Genomic DNA, 16,823 nt, shown 5'->3' with positions numbered 1-16,823 from the left:
CAGTTTGTTTTATTTTCTTTATTTCTTTTGTTTGTTAAAGTTATCAGTCCGTTAAGTTACACTGGACTAATTCAGGAACGACCAAGTTCCATTTTAAGCCTTTTTCGTCGAGCCAACTTCACCGAGGTCAGACCAAGCCACGTGGTCTCGCCAGCTACAACGAAGGAAACCTGAAAACAGCCGAATTGCCAGACGGAGGAGGCGTTTTCAATCAGACACGGAAAACCCCGGAGAATCCCTAGCAAAAAGCCAGGATCGGCAGCTAGCGTGGGACCCGTGCAACAGGCCAAAAGCAGGCTGTCGACAAGCAGTAAGACTTAACACACGTCCTGTGATCAGATGTCCATTTTAACTCCTAAATTATAGCATTAGTTTACTTTCAGTAGCTCTTCTATGCCGTATGAGTCAAATGCTTCCCACAACCAAACCTCCAGGCTCATTGTTCAGCAAATGTTTATGTTCCCTGTATCCAACCATCTTTTTATCACCTTAGTTAGAGAATAAATTCACTGTAATATAATCAAGAGCTGTGTGTGTTGCCTATTTCTAGTTCCTGCCAAGAGAATTGACCCTTTAAGATATGAGACTGACTGACTAAGATAATTGAGCGATTATTAACTAACTGATCACTAGTAATAATTGTATAATTATTCAAAACTACCTAGAGGTCCGGAGACTCTAGGATTATAACAACTCCGGTGGTGCCCTTAACGAGGAAATTTTGATTTTATGAATATTAATTCATAATTGGGTATCAATTCTCATAAATTTATTAAAATGCATAACTAAAATTTTTAGGTCAGCTGCACTGTTTATTATCTAACAAATGCAGTTGCATCTCTAATGTGCGATGGGATGTTGCAGGATTTTGACATCATTTTGGGGCCTACATGGAACCCTCCATGCAGGCTTTGGTTGGCTTCACTGTTTGATCTCTGGCTTAGCCCCTTGGTATAGACAGACTAAGCTTAGCGGTTGACAGGCTGTGAGCAAATGACCATATATGGAAAACCGGATGTTAAAGACATCATTAAGAGCCAAACAGTTGAAAGTTGAAACCAGAGCGTTAAGAACAAAGGGAAATCTGAGGTTTTGGCTCAAAGGGATTATTTTTAAATATGTTAACATAATTATTTGAAGCTTTGGCCATTTTTAACATGAACATCTGACATTGTAACATTATAGATAAGAGACAAAATACAGAAAAGCACAAAATACAGAACCGCAATAGGTCTCCTTTAAATCTAACATCACTGTTGGGTTCGGTTCACATGCAACAGATTGGGAATTTTGAAGAAAAGGTCATTTCAATGACGCTTTTCAGCTTGGTATTGAGTTTCTCTTAAAATTCATTGCTGTATTCACAGTTGGTGCTGGTGTTTGTATCAATGTGTATTTAGCAGCTTCCTTGTCATGGACTTGTGACCAATTTCTAAAGACTTCAGCTTTGATCTCCTTTGATCTCTTTTTGACCAAATTATTAAAGAAAAGATGCAGTGCAACACTACACACATTTGTGAGACAAAAAAAAATTCTTACACATGTTCTCTGTTTTATTATATTCCCCACACATGCCCTTATTTCTGTCAGACTCAGCTAAGGAGATTATCTTTAAAAAAATATTTCATGTTGTATTTCATGTTGCTAATTCCCACAGAAAAATCCGTTCCAATTAGCTAAGTGTAGTAACTGCTCACCATGACAGGAAGAACTTAACGGCTGGCCTGCCACTGTATTTTTTTTTTTTTATCTCCGTCACAGCTGAATTCATGACACCACTAAAGACAGGGAGGTTGAGGCCTGTGAGCAGAAAAGACTTTCTGTAAAAGGACTGAACAGTCCCACGCCATATTCACTGCACACTGCACTCTATAATTGAAATCACCATGTCCCCGCTGTTCTCAAGTGAGGTAGAAATAAAAGGAATATATAACACAAATACAAAATCAAAATACATGTCTTGGTATTCCAATTGAGTGGACGACACAAATTAAGTCATGTGGCAAGAAAAGCCTTTAGAGGGAAATTGCTCCACAGAGAGTAGAAAGCTTACACTTCAGTGCTTTCAAAAGACCTGTGAAAAGAATTGCGAGACACATGCTTGTTTGTGTTGCAGCAGCAAAGTGAATGTTAAAGATTCATGGCTTTTAAAATGGATTTCCTCTTTTACGTTTCTTGACATTATCAGGAAGCTGCGCAGGATGTTGCTTTTGCCGACAGCAAATCCAGGACAAAAAAAAAATTTGATTTGTTCTTATCAGATCTTCCATCTTCTTCTAATGTGTCAGACAAACTCTCCACATGTAAAATCTATGAATGGGCAAAGTAATATTGTGAGTATAAGAAAAAATATTCATGAGAAGGAAATACAATAAAAACAATGAGCATCTGTATGTGGATGCATAATAATGTTTCAACTGTTTGTGAGAGCTAGATGAGACAATTGATGTTTATTAGATTACACTGGTGGCTTTCTGCAAATGGGTTTACATATTACTGCTCTTTTTTGATATCCAAAAAATCACAATTGTGTGTATTTGGCCAGACCAACATGCTCTACATCTGCATTTACAGTATAGACTTCCTTTTGCAAATACAAATCCTGTAGCAGTCAGAGGTAACGATTCAAACATACAGTTTCAATTATTCAACCCCCACTGCAAATCAGGTTTGTCAAAATCTACAGACTTTCAGCTGTTTGCATTGAACAAATGCAACAAGTGGTTTCCCCAAATTCAGCTGAAAATGCAACTTTTAATGACTTCTCCAGTCTCAGAATCATTCAACCTCTTCATGGCAAGCATCTTTAGTACTTTAGCTTCTGGCAGCTTTCCTGAGGAATCTTAGCCCATTCCTCATAAGCAATGGCCTCCGGTTCAGTAATATTCCTGGGTTTGTGTGCTGCAACCGCTTCTTCAAATCCCACCAGAGATTTTCTCTGGGGTTCATGTCAGGTGACTGTGATGGCCACTGTACATTCTTCCAGGACTTGTTCTGCAACCAAGACTTGGTGGAATTTGAGCTTTGCTTGGGATCATTGTCCTGCTGGAAGGTCCAATGACGCCCAAGCTTCAGCTTCCTCACAGAGGGCATGACGTTTTCTCCTGGAATTTCCTTGTACGTCAGTGAATCCATCTTGCATTCCACACGCTGAAGGTTTCCAGTACCTAAGGATGCAAAGCAGGCCCAGAGCATCACCGAGCCACCACCATGCCTAACTGTGGGCAGACTGTTCTTATCAATGTATGGTTCATTCTTCTTCCTCCAGGCATACCACTGATCCATTGTGCCAAAAAGATCCAGTTGTGCTTCTCAAAACTCCTGTGACTTAATTATATGATTTTGAACATATTGGAGCGGACTTGGAGTTCTGACATGAAAGCAGTCTGTGTTCAGTACGCGCCTTACTGTACTCAATGAAAACTCTGTGCCCCTTGCCACCAAGTCTTTTGCAGTCACTCAGTGTTTTTTTTTTACAACCTGTCAAATCTGGTTACAGCAGGTGATAGTTTCCTTTTTCTCCCCCGTCCAGGTAGTGTAACCACTTTTCCTCTAACTTTGAACTTGCAAACTATGCTTCCAACGGTGTCTCTAGGAACATTCATTGCCTTCACTATCTTTTGGTATCATGTTCCTTGTTTGTGAAGGGCGATGATCTCTTCTCTTACCTTTTTTGACCATTCTTTTGACGTAGCCATTTTTCTAACATGCAGTCAAACGTGACACTCAACAAATCCCTAGTCAGTTCCGGCATTTCATGTGTTCCAGCTCAAGCACACCTGGTGCAACTAACAAAGCCCTTGATTAGTTGCAACAGGTGCTAACACCCTTTTTGCATATTTGTGCTGTTGTGAAGGATTTTATTCAGGGTGTTGAATAATTTTGAGACTACTTTGTTGTGTTGAGCCATTTCAGTTACTTTTGTTTGTTTTTTAAACTGCAAACAGCTGAAAGTCTGTAAATTTGGACAAACCTGATTTGCGGTGGGGGTTAAATAATTTTGATTGCAACTGTAAATACTCAGCAATCCTATAACTTGCTTCAAACCTGCTGCGTCATGGGTGCTTCCAGTTTATGATGCGTCTTTATCATAGTACACAAAAGGTGCAAGATGACAAAAGATCAGCACGAACATCACTGGCCAAGTATGTTCACGCATGCAAGGAATTGTATTTGAATTTACTGTAGCAATCATACTCAGTGCCAAGAACAAAACCATAAAGTAAAACATTCAATGTTAATAACTAATTAATTGATCTTGTCAAGAGACAAGAATTTGACTTGGCCCAAAAGCACACCAAACAAACATCAAACACCAAGCATCTAAATAAACTTATATCACAACATAAATCGCTCCCTCACTGTACATGGCTGCACAAGTTGACTTCCACATATCTCTCCTCTCATCCCACACCACAGTCCGACCACTCTAAATATAGCTCAGCTCCAGCTCTGTTCAGCTGTGGAAAAATAAATAGGTTAATTTAGTGGATTCCTTAGCGTCTGACCTGTCAAAGGAGACCAGAATTATGCATCTAGGCCTAATGGTTTAGGAGTTATTACTTATTAATTTTGGGTATGTTATTTTAGGTGTTTTTCCTAGAAACAGGTGGCAGTTATCAAGTGGTTAAGGATCATTTTACAAGTCAGTCCTGATCGGTTAGCCTGATTATTCCATGAAATATAACTTCCCCATAGGCCTCTGTTACAGTGGACATTTTGATTTGTCAAACACAAGTGTAACTAATAACATTAATAATGGCTGCATTCCACTCAGGTGTGCCAGTTTGGTGCAATTGTGAATGCTGCATCACTGGCTTGGCTTACTGATGCACCAAAATAGAATGGAGCCATTGTTTATAATATTAGTTACACCTATACTTTTACTGCTATGACAAGTGTTGCCAGAAGAAAAAACATTTTCTGTGTTCTTAAAGAAGTGGTGAAATGAGGGCTAAGACGGAGAGATTTATGATGAATACTAAGTGAATTATTTATTCACCCCCCCGTAATAGTGGGCTGCATTTACTGCCACATATGAAAAAAATAATTTTGATTTGCATACAGTATATTCAAATTGTCTTTGATGTAATATGAAAATCAAATTGACTTTAATTGACATCAATTCTCTCTCAACAGTCCAAAAGCTACATGTGCAGCAGCCAGGGGAATGTGCTGTGCTTCACCATAGATTTTGGATCAGGCTTCACCTGCTCAGAAGGCACTTCAAAGGTGAAGTAACTGAGTTCACAATTGTTGTTGACAATCCGGTTAGGTACGGTTCTTCCCTGAACTGCTCCTGAGACAGCAGTTAGACAGCACCTGTCCTTATTCACTTAGGCTTCTACTGTATTTTAAAATGTATTTAAGTAACTCTGAAATATAAAGATATCCTCTCAAATGTCACACATTTTGTAAACTGGTCTTACCAGAATAAAGTGGTGGATGGTATGCTATTGTCATTAAATGTACATTTTGGATTATTTTGGCAGCCTTGCTACTTTTTTGAATTCAATGTCCATTGGATCACTGCAAGATTGGTACAGCAGTGATAAGTACTGCTGTGCTTTTGTTATGCATTATAAATTTCCTCAAAGTACATCTGCACATTAAAATGTCAGGTCTTGATCATGCAGGTCTCTCTGAAGTCAGACGTGGTGTTTAAATGTTGTGCTCATTATTGAAATCCCTGTGCTGCTGTGTTTTATAATCCCTTCCCATGTAGACCGTGCTGTGGCGATATAAGTTCTCTCAACTTAAAGGCTCCTCTGATGATGGGAAAACCAGGGTAAAACTCCTTTTCAAGAATGCTGAAAGCAAGCAAATAGAAATGAAGGTAATAATTTTTTTCCACTTCTAAATTATAGGTATTCAAAGACGTTTTGAATCATAGTTTGCACAGTTATTATTCATTAATACCAATTAATACTAATTTACAGAATGTCTAGTTAGTAATATTTCCTCCTAAGTGACCAGAGTGTTAAATTCAGTTTTTCAAGAAATCATAAGTTTTAAAATATTCTTATTTATGAGTATGAACATATTAATGTGTCTCTCTGTCATTTATTTGTATTTTTCCAGGAACTAGAGTTTGCTAACCTAACAGCTGTCCTCCACTGTATACATTCTTTTATCGCTGCCAAAGTGGCCTCCATGGACCCTCTCTTTATGTGCGGTCAAAGCTTCCCTGGAAATTACATGAACAGTTAAGAAGACACGTCCTCATCGTCAAGTGCACCTGTGGCAAATATTTTATGCACAGAGCCACTTGATATGTTTATCTCGTTCTTGCTATTTTTGTATGAACTACTGAAAAATAAATATTTGTAAAAGACTGTAGAAGTAGAACATGTATAAATTAATGGTGGAAGAAAGATGTTGTTTAATTTTTGACAGGTAGAAAAAACACAATCTGAATGGATTCACAGTTCTTCCATTTCTTCAATATGTTTTCTCTCATTACATAATGGACACTTACTTGTTTCCATCACTATGAAAGGTATCACCCGTTCTACCATATGGTGTGTAACTGCCATACATTTGACAACCTGACACAAATCGCCAGATATAGCAACTGCCACTACATTTAGCTTAGAATCTGAGCTGATACACTATCTATGAAGAATTATGGTACTGTACCTACATCTAGTAAGTACATCTTTACTGACAAAATGAATCTGATGCTGGCTTACTCCAGCAGACCTCTGACAGGGATTTTCTTTTCTTTATATTCACAGTTGAACTGTAATGAGTAATTCTCCTTTCCCGGTTCCTCTGGTTTCTCTTGTTATGTATGTGAAATGGGGGGTGGGGGGGGGAACACAAACAATGTAATGCAGTCTAATAAGCCTCCAAATAACCACTGAATTGAATCAGCACCTCTCTGATATGATCCCAACAAAAATAAAAATCTTCACAAAGGCAGCATTTATTTTATTGGCTTAGATACAATTGTTTGATGTTTGTGCTGTTGTCCATCTTTTGTATCTAATAAAGGCAAAAAGACTGAGTTTCAAATCTTTCTAGCCAATGAGGACATTTACCTGAAATGTGACATTTAATCTTCAGATCCACTTTTATCAACTTCCATTCTAATACACTGAACAATACTGTATGTCTTCAGTTGCTGATGGTTCTATTGTGAAAATGCATATTTGCTGTGTTTTCAATAAATTGCTCATAAAGCCCAATTGCCTATCATGCGAGACATATCACAGCTCCCTGTGGGTCTGTATGTCTACTTTGAAAGTGAAGGGATGGCAGTGGATGTAACATTAGCATCTGTTAGCCCAGTCACTAAACTGTTCATCTTCTGCTTAGCTCTATCTCAATAACCTGCTGCCTGCTGACAAAATATAAGTTACCATCTCATCTGACTGGATCAGTCAGATAAGATGTCATTCTTTGTTATTTAGTGTAAAATGAGCTGAGCTGCAGCACAACACTTATTCAATGAAGTGCTTCTTTCATCCAGATGGTTTTATCATCGCGCTCTGAAGTTAACATTAGCTTACAGTTTATTCAAAATATTCCCTGTCCTCCTGTGCTTTTTTTGCTGACAACTCCCACTGTCGGGGATGATTTCCCTTTAATGAAAGTCACCAGCTGCTTCTGGTCACTAAGAGGAGCCTCACTTGAAAAGTATAACACACATATGCAAATGCTGTCCTCCTTGGCCCAAGCTCCACAGATGCAGCCTGACACAACAGTATGTGTTGCTAGTGCACCATGAAGGTAAGGCAAGGCAGTTTTATTTACAAATTTCAACAGAAAGGATTCAAAGTGTTTTACATTGGCAAAGAAAAGCATTAGAATGGCATTCAAAACAACAACCAAGACAAACTAGAATACAATTAAGATGGAATAAAATTAAATTCAAAAATGCAACAACAATTTCTCATTTGAGATGATCAGGAAGTTGGTTCCACCTGTGTACAACACAGTAGCTAAGCGTAGCCCTACTAGGTTTATATTCTTCAAGGAGATCAGATATGTGTTTTGGCCCAAGATTATTGAGTGATTATAAACTAGATAAAATTTTTTGAGATAAAATGCTGATTTAGTAATTGCCTTGCTATGGCTGCAGAAACTGAGACCGGAGTCAATTAAAACAGCAAGATTTCTAACTTGGGTTTTCGTCTTTATAGCTCTGGAATCACTTGGCGAAAGATAAGTAATTCTGAGCGTCGTTTGTGTAGCTGTGATAAACGATGTTGTTGTCCTGTTGTACCATTTGGCCTGGATGGAGCACGCACGGGTTGAATAGAAGCGGCTCATGAATTAAACCCTGGGGGACTCCACATGTCATGGTTATCTGCTCAGATTTATGATCACCAATGGCAACAAGATAGATCCTGCGTGCAATCTGAACCTATTGAAAGGATAATCCCTACTTACCTTTCCAGCCTCTCTAGAACAATTTTATGGTCCACAGTATCAAAGGCCGCATCGATGACCAAGCAGCACTAAAACTGAGGCATTATATAACACTGGTATCACTGCCATCTCAGTGCTAGGATGTTTCCTAAAGCCAGATTTTAAAAAAAATCCATTTGCATTTAAAACATTATTGAGTTGAATCAAAACATCTTTCTCAGTATTTTTTCCAATAAATGGAAGATTAGGGATCGGTCTGTAATTATTAAAATTGAAGGATCCAGGTTGCCTTTCTTTAAAAGAGGATTAACAACTGCAGATTTAATTGATTTTGGAAAAATGCCCAACTGTTTTCAGCATGTCCATTTCCAAGCAACTGAAAACCTTTTTGAAAAAGGTAGTTGGCAGAGTGTCAACACAGCAGGTGGATGAATTGAGATTCGTCACTACATCATCCAGAGTTAGGTACTGATAGCATTGAATGTTGACAATCTGGCCAAATTGTGTGGATGCGCTAAATGGATCATTTTCTCTGTATATTTGCATATTGGGCAGAAATGGCAGACTCTGCACAGAGAAGTTTTTATCAGAAAACAAGAATGTTGTTTAAAATGTCAGCAAGAAACAGCATCAAATATTCAGTTTTTCAAATACAATATAAAATTCACATGCCAAATCAAACAGGGATGCAAAATATATTTTGCACTGTATTTGAGAAACCTTGAACTCTGTGATACTGACAGTGGTACTTCATTGCCTTGTGACACACAAAAAAATTAGCCTGGAGGTTACAGATTGCGTAAGATGTAACTATTGTTGTGGTGTATTAATGACATTGGTGTGGCAACCACATGGTGATACTAAGAATCGGTTCACTAACTGGTATTTCAGTTTGACAAAAATGACAGAACAATGGTTGTCAGTTTTCATTTGCTGTATAGGTACCTGCCCTATTACACTCCTTGATTGTTTATCCATTGTCCGGGCCAAAGGTTATTTTATTTTGGACTTATACATAAATGAGTGATGGAGGGCACAGGTTAATTTAGAACAAGCTCTGAATCTGTGACCATCTGTTACCACTGAACTTGACATGATGTTACCTTTGACTTGACTTCATTTATGGAATAATTATTAAAACTGAATATTTTGAACAGTCAACTGTCCAAGAAGTTTTCTAATTTTAGTGGCACTTGGAATCCTCATGTTCCATGAAGCAGGAGACGAACTGAAGCAAATCCACTGTCATAGTTTAGAGCTTGACATATGATGTTATGGCCAAAAGCTTTTTGACTTGGATTTCAAAGTTTCTCTTGCGCTCTACAGTTATTTTTGTTTTTATTTTGGTAACACCATCTAGGTACAAGGCTGTAGCCATGATTTTAGAAATAATTAAATATATAGCCACCAAAAGAGTCTGTACATTGTTTGGATTTGTTGACATTTTGTGTGTTCCTTTGACTGTTAAAATATATTTTCTTCTTATATGATTGTCTATTCTATTTCAAAACCCTTTTCATAATTTGATTCTCTATATTGTCTTTTTTTAAATGAGCACAGTCAAATATAGGTGTGTATAACCTAAAAATACATACAAATGTGCAATTAGGTGTAAGTTTTGAATGTTAATTAAGTCTACCTTAGGCTTTTTCTGAAACAGTTACGAGATTTCTAGTAACAATACTGAGCATATGACCTCAGTGGTAGATACAGCCATGCCTGGCAAATGTTACGTCTGTCATACCCTCGTGTGTTATGTAGTGTACCTTAATTTATCCTGAAGGGTTGATTTGCCATTAAAAAATAATACCTTTCTGAAGTGTATGTTATTTAAGAGCAGTAAAATAAAAAAGACTACTGCGCTTCTTCACTATAATAAATTGCTCATTGATTACAGTCTGTCATCTTTAAAATAAAACAACACCTTAATTAACACTGAAACTAAGAAATTCCCCGAGCACAGCAACAACAATCAGGTGCTAGTAGATAGCAGGAAAAGTCTATGAAAAATCAAATAAACTACTGCACACTGGTCTGACTTTACTATTGTGACGCGTTTCACCTATTGCTTCTTCAGGCTCACATAATCAAATTACAAAAACACTTAAAGGTGTGTTAAGTAAAGTAAAATATATATATTGTGATGTTTGTTGATCTGTTAGCACATTCTTGCTGTTTATACTATAATGCTTTGTATAAGATGTTAATTTTATAGGTGTTGTTCTGGTCACATGACCTGCACAGGGTCTACTTAATACACCTTTAAGTGTTTTTGTAATTTGACTATGTGAGCCTGAAGAAGCAATGGGTGAAACGCGTTGCTTACAATAAAGATAGTAAAGTCAGACCAGTGTGCGGTACCTTAATTAACACCTTAATAATAGCACATATATCGAATTTAATTAGTAAAGTGGGTTATTTAACAAATAAAATTTTTTTGTACATGAGAAATACACAATATTTTTATTCTGTGTTATGGTGCTGTCATAAAAAGTGTTCGATTAATAAACAGAACTGCAAGGAAAATTTCACCGGCCATTGTGACCTGTAGCCTTGGTAAGCGTAATACCAAATTGCAGTAAGTTTCCGTTTTGACAGTTACCATCTACCAGTGACTTTTCAGAGGCATCAAAAGGCAACTGGAAGGTAAAAAGAGGCCAGAGGGGCTGCTTATTGCCTCTCCATTATTTTTAAAATATGTAACTTAAAATGATGTAACTTAGAAAGTCTTGGTAACAAGCAACAACGGTCAGAAAGAGGCTGTCACTAAAACTGACTTCAGGACATGTAATGGGATATTTAAATAACAACACAACAGGCTAAATTGGCAGAAATTACCATAAAGTGGATTCAACACCTGTCACAGTAGAAAACTGAACATTGCTGCACTTGAGAAAGCATTTACAGTATTGTACCTGCATAGAATTGGATTGCACTATATTCTACAGGTGGCAGATATTTTGTCAATCCTCTCTATAACAATAAATATTTTGGTATTTCATAATGCTCTGCCTGATACCACATTTAGAACAAACTGTTCAGATAACAGCATATGAAACAACAGTTTTTTTCTGGATGTCACTAGCTTCACTCTCAGATATTCATTTGTTGAGATGTTTTGGCTGAAACAGTTTTGCAGTGAGGCTAAAGCAGACACTGTGACAACAAGAATGTACAAAGAGCTACAACTGAGATGGTCTCAGACCCGCTGCTGAAGTCACTGCCGGCTGCTGCCATACACACAGCATCATGAAGTTGCATCAGCACCATGTCAAGCATGAATTTCAAGTACACTGCTCAACTTTCAATGGGCTGTGACTCTCACAATTGACTCCACTGGCGGCACTGGACCCTGAATGCTTACTGAAGTATTTGTGTTGAGGAGAAGTTTCCAAGGCAACTTCAGGACTGCTGCCACGCTCTTACTGTTAGTAATCCCTACATGCTGTGCTAAAACTTTGGGAGGATGGAGGTGCAATGCTTTGAGTAAGCTGATTTAGCTGCTCTTGCTGACGTTTCAATAGCTCCCTCATCTCACCCATCTCAGACACCTGGGGGGAATTAGCCGCCCGCTGGGGACCACTCTGGACTCCATACTGAATACCGAATGCTGATGGAATGGAGTGACTTTAGTGTGCATATATACCATACAGATTTCCATAGTAACTGCTAGTAATTGTGGCATTTGAACAAACGTAAACATAGCTCAACTTCATTAGTGGCCACATTTGTTTGGATAGCCAGTAGCATTAAAGTCAGTCAAGACATTACAGCACCTATAGCAATATATTTCGGTTTGTGGCAACAGATTCACAATTGGATTTCATTATTTGTTTTAAAAATGTCCTGTCCTAGTCAAAGTTTGGGAGTCATGGTGTGCTTCAAACATTTCTATTAAAACTGTCAGACTACAGTCATGATTGGCATCAGTGGCAGAGGATTATAAGGTGCAGAGGGACAAACAGACCTTTACCTTCCTCCGTCTTAGCCTGAGTACTTTATCTCTTCACAAATGATTTCATGCCCTTTTTATTCAGTCTAAAATTCTTTAGACATCTCTTATATTCATACTTTTTTGGTCGTAGTTATTGCTCGATTCTGGAATAACCTTTATTATTGTGTTATTGCACTTACTGTCAGTTAGTCACTTCCTTCATTACATCTTAATCTCGTATATTGCACACATCTGGATGGATTATACCCATGTATACAAAAAAATTGTGCAAGAGAGATAATGTACTGTGTAAGTATTATCTTATGTGTTTCTCTGGGATAGAATGGCTGGAATAATGGAAGGAAAACAAACCAGTCAACTGAAGAGAAGAGAAATACTGAATCTCTAAGTTATTCTAGTGTGGGCGGGTTTGCTTAACCTGCACAATGGGCTCCCTGCTTTATGTGAATATTTAAGGGCAGGTTCAACAATGCACACACCACTAAGATAAGTCTTTATTGTTACTGTGAACATCTCTGACTCGTCTATTGTAAGCTGTCCGCAAAAATGGCTGGTTATTTCACTGCAATTTTACTTTTGTTGCCCTGCATCATTCTCCCAGGTTTTTCAGCTGATGAAGCAAAACATTTAAACTGTAAGTATCTGTTTTTTTTATAAATGATTTTGCTAAAAGCTATTGTCATCTAAAAAGTTTCATAATCTATTATAAGTTGAAATATAAGGATTGGAAAAATAGATTGTAATAAAAGCTAATAATAGCAAATATGGCTTTATTACATATTTTCAACCATATGTGGGGTACTGCTCACCTGCATCTCTTCATGAATTAGAGAAAGAAGATATACCCATGGAAATGTCACTGTCAACATTCATATGTCTCATTGAACATTTCTTCTCTATATATCTTAAAAAAATAAAAAAAAGCTGTGAAGACAACATGTTCCTCTCGCTTTGTGTTTTGCTTTAAAACAATTTGGAAGATTTAACACCAAATCTGCCACAGTGAATATGCTGAATATAAGGCTGGGGAAGCTCCTGCTCTTAGTTTTGTGTATTGAAAGTGATGATGCCTCGAATACATTCAAATACTAATTATTTACTGACAAGTAGCCCGGGAACCAGACTAGTCTGCAGAGCTCATGTTTCATTTGCTCTGGCAGATACGTCTGGCTCTCCTGCCATTCTCCTCCCAAATCTTACACAGTTATGCACAAGTGAAAATGCTGCATATGAGGCTGGGGAAGCTCCTGTGCTTGGTTTTGTGTATTGAAAGTGATGATGTCTCAGATACATTAAATACTAATTATTTACTGACATTTAAAATGCTAGCGCTTGTAAGGTGGGCTAGACAAAGGTTCTGACAATATTGTCAAATATACAGTCAGCGATGGAAGAAATACTCAGATCCTGCATTTAGCATACTCCATTTCTTTATTCAAAATCCTGTTTATATGAAAGTACAGAAGTACTTTAAGTACTAGTTCTGGAGGGAAAGAATACTCATGCGAGTGATGTATATGACGTTTGATTATTATTACTTACACAGTGTAGTATTTTTATGTTATAGCTGGTCGACGTGGACCAAATTAGTTTTTTAGATACTTGTTTAGATACATATCTTGTAAAATACAATGCACAAATAAATGTGAGTACAAATCCATTATCAGAAGAAACATTACAGCTGTGCGGCAGAAAGTTTGAAATTTATTTCAGATATGTTTTCTCCTGTAGATCAACTTTTCTCACTTAAGATCATCCCTGCTGAGTCAACGCACATGTAGGCACGACATAGTCTTCACTCCTCTTTTGTGTCTTTGTTTGAGGAAGTAACCACTTTTACTGTATATGTGTCGCCTATGCACGTCAATCATAACTTAATTAATTATAAATTATAAACCCCTGGACTTTAATAGCTCCGGTAAGTTTTCTGCTCATGTTTAAAACATTCTGCACATTCAAAATCTATCTGTGTTCTCTGTCATTTTGCCCACATTCATCATGAGCTGAATTCAAAGATCCATGTACAAAAAAGGCCTATGTCTCTCAAATATTGTTCACAAATGTGTCAAAATCTGTGTTAGTAAGCACTTCTCCTTTGCTGAGATAATCCATCCACCTCACAGGTGTGGCATATCAAGATGCTGATCAGACAGCATGGGTGTTGCACAGGTGTGCATTAGGCTGGCCACAATAAAAGGCCGGCCTAAGCTCTGGTATGGGTTTAAATTATTGTTGACACTTCAAAACAAATACATATGAGCAGGTTATGATATAAGAGAGAATGGGCTTAATAGCCAAATTGTAACTTACATGATGATTGCCGTCATTTATCTGTTGATGGATTTCTTTCTTTTTTTATTGTAAAAAATTTTAATACACTTTTTGGAATATTTCAAAAATCTAAAACATAAAATAGTGTTGATATAGAATTAGATTACAGCAAAGTCAAAAGAAACAAAGAAATTTTCTTATTCAAGTATCATAAATGAGTCCAATAAAGAAAAAAGTTTCATTACTGTCCATCATGTATTGCAAGGATTTTGCTGAATCTTGTCGATGGATTTTATCATTTGAGAATGGTGCGTCGCTTTAAATGTTGCTTCCCTCAAGAAATTGTGGGACAGCATTATCTCCTTTCCTTTCGTAAAACATGTTTCAGTGTACCCGGCGCTAAAGGAGATGAGAAAGCGAGCACTGAAGCACCTTTCCTTAGCTTTTAGAGAATTTGGCCACCTCTCATCATGGCAGCCACATACAGTAAATACTTCCAGGTCACTTCACTCAGTTAGAACCTTCCTAAGCAAAAAAATACTTTTTGATCACAGCCCAGATATGAAAATTGCATTTTTCCCGCCCTAATGTACCCCCATTTTTAGAACTTTTTTGGTCTGCATCCATTGATAACACCCCTAAGAAAACAAAAATGAAATGAGAGGTTGCAGACTAAGGCCAATTTCTGCATCGAATCTATGCCATATGCACACCTAAGCCTAAACGTAGCCACGTACCCTACGCCATACCCTACGCCATACCCAACTCTATGGCCTGACACGCACCTCCCCAAAAAAACACCCTGCGGCAACGCAGACTGCAAGAACTGTGATTGGTTGGCTTCGTAGCATCAATTCTTCCAACGTATTTCAAGCTTGTCCTTCAGCCTCAACTGGTTCAAGGGTCGCACATACCATCTCTTCTGACCCCTTCTCTCATTTCTGCTTTTTAGTAATTTAGTAATCTAGTTATCACTAAAAGTAACTGCTGTTCAATATTGATCAGCTACAACTCCAACCTCACCACCAACTAGCATTTTGGTGGTGTAATTGCCGAGCCACACAGATGACACACAGCCTATGCCTTCGGCTACAGCGTAGATGCAGAAGTATAAATTGGCCTTAATATGCATTTTCAAAGTCTGATGCCATGCTAGAGTAGAAGTAGAAATTAGCATAAAATACATCAATACAAACATTAAGGACCTCAAATTGTAAGTAAAGTACTTGTGTGAATGTATTTAGTTACTTTCCACCACTATACACAGATGAAATTCTACATACAAACAAGTGTGTAATTCCAATTTAACATACTTTTGCTGTTATGTATTCTGTATCTTTCAGCCAAATCTGCGAAGGAACTGCTTATCTCCTCATATCAAGAAAGCCTTCAAATTGTACATGAAGCCTTACTTCACTCTAGAGAACGGTAACTATCAAATTGTCTGTATCTGTTTTAACTGCATCCATACCTGTCCGAGAAAGGACTGAAGAAACCAAAACTATCCTTTAATCTGTCAATTTCTGTGCCCAGACGAAGCACATCCTCGCCTTCCACAAATGTGTTTACATTCCTTCGGCAAACAGAGCCGGAGACCCTGGAGATTTCCCAAGCTGCAGAGGTTTTTCAAACAACTTTGCAAGTCCTAAAGAACAGAGCAAGACACAGACACAAAAGGGATGTCACGGCACCAGGTAAAATTGCTTTCACCACGGTGTCAAAACAACTTTAACACAACCAAAATATCTAATTAGTCAACAGCCATTTTAATAGTCTTCCAAAACACTAGATAATTTAAACCATGGATCACCAAAGTGTGTGTCCTTTCAGATCTGATATGCTCTTAAAAATTGGCAAGATTAAATTATATTAATTGTTTTCTTGTGCTAACTTTCCTGTGTCACTTTCAGCATTGCTTTCTTGGGAGGATGTGGAGCTAATTGCAGAGCTGTCTCAATGTCCTCCTGCAACACATCCAACCATCTGTCAGCACAGTCATCTCAACAAGTACCGCTCTATATCTGGCCTCTGCAATAACAGGTAGCTAACTGACTTCTCACCTTTTGATAAGTCAAACAACAATGCAAGCAGATTATTTCTGAAACTAGATTCAAAGTAAATAAATTTTTTGATTAAGCCTCTATGGAACGCATTATTTTGCCAGTGGGTAAAAAAAATATTCATTGTCATTACTTGGACCAAGTAAACATAATTTAAAGAA

The 16,823-nt window shown here is 37.6% G+C and overlaps 1 protein-coding gene across 3 annotated transcripts in view; it reads left to right on the top strand.

The window, feature by feature from the left end:
• The window catches only part of sntg2 (syntrophin, gamma 2), a 104,298-nt gene extending 97,281 nt beyond the window's left edge, over positions 1–7,017 (top strand). For all 3 annotated transcript variants that reach the window (XM_046063204.1, XM_046063206.1, XM_046063205.1), the window contains exons 15-17: positions 5,140–5,232; positions 5,726–5,836; positions 6,082–7,017. In XM_046063204.1, coding sequence (XP_045919160.1) covers positions 5,140–5,232; positions 5,726–5,836; positions 6,082–6,210 — 333 coding nt within the window. In that variant the 3' untranslated portion in view covers positions 6,211–7,017. The remainder of the gene's footprint in view (positions 1–5,139; positions 5,233–5,725; positions 5,837–6,081) is intronic.
• The last annotated feature ends 9,806 nt before the right edge of the window (positions 7,018–16,823 follow it).

This window comes from Micropterus dolomieu, linkage group LG11 (assembly GCF_021292245.1).
Source record: "Micropterus dolomieu isolate WLL.071019.BEF.003 ecotype Adirondacks linkage group LG11, ASM2129224v1, whole genome shotgun sequence".
Classification (NCBI taxonomy): domain Eukaryota; kingdom Metazoa; phylum Chordata; class Actinopteri; order Centrarchiformes; family Centrarchidae; genus Micropterus; species Micropterus dolomieu.
Note: the sequence above shows the minus strand (reverse complement) of the source record. Positions and strands in the feature narration are given on the sequence as shown.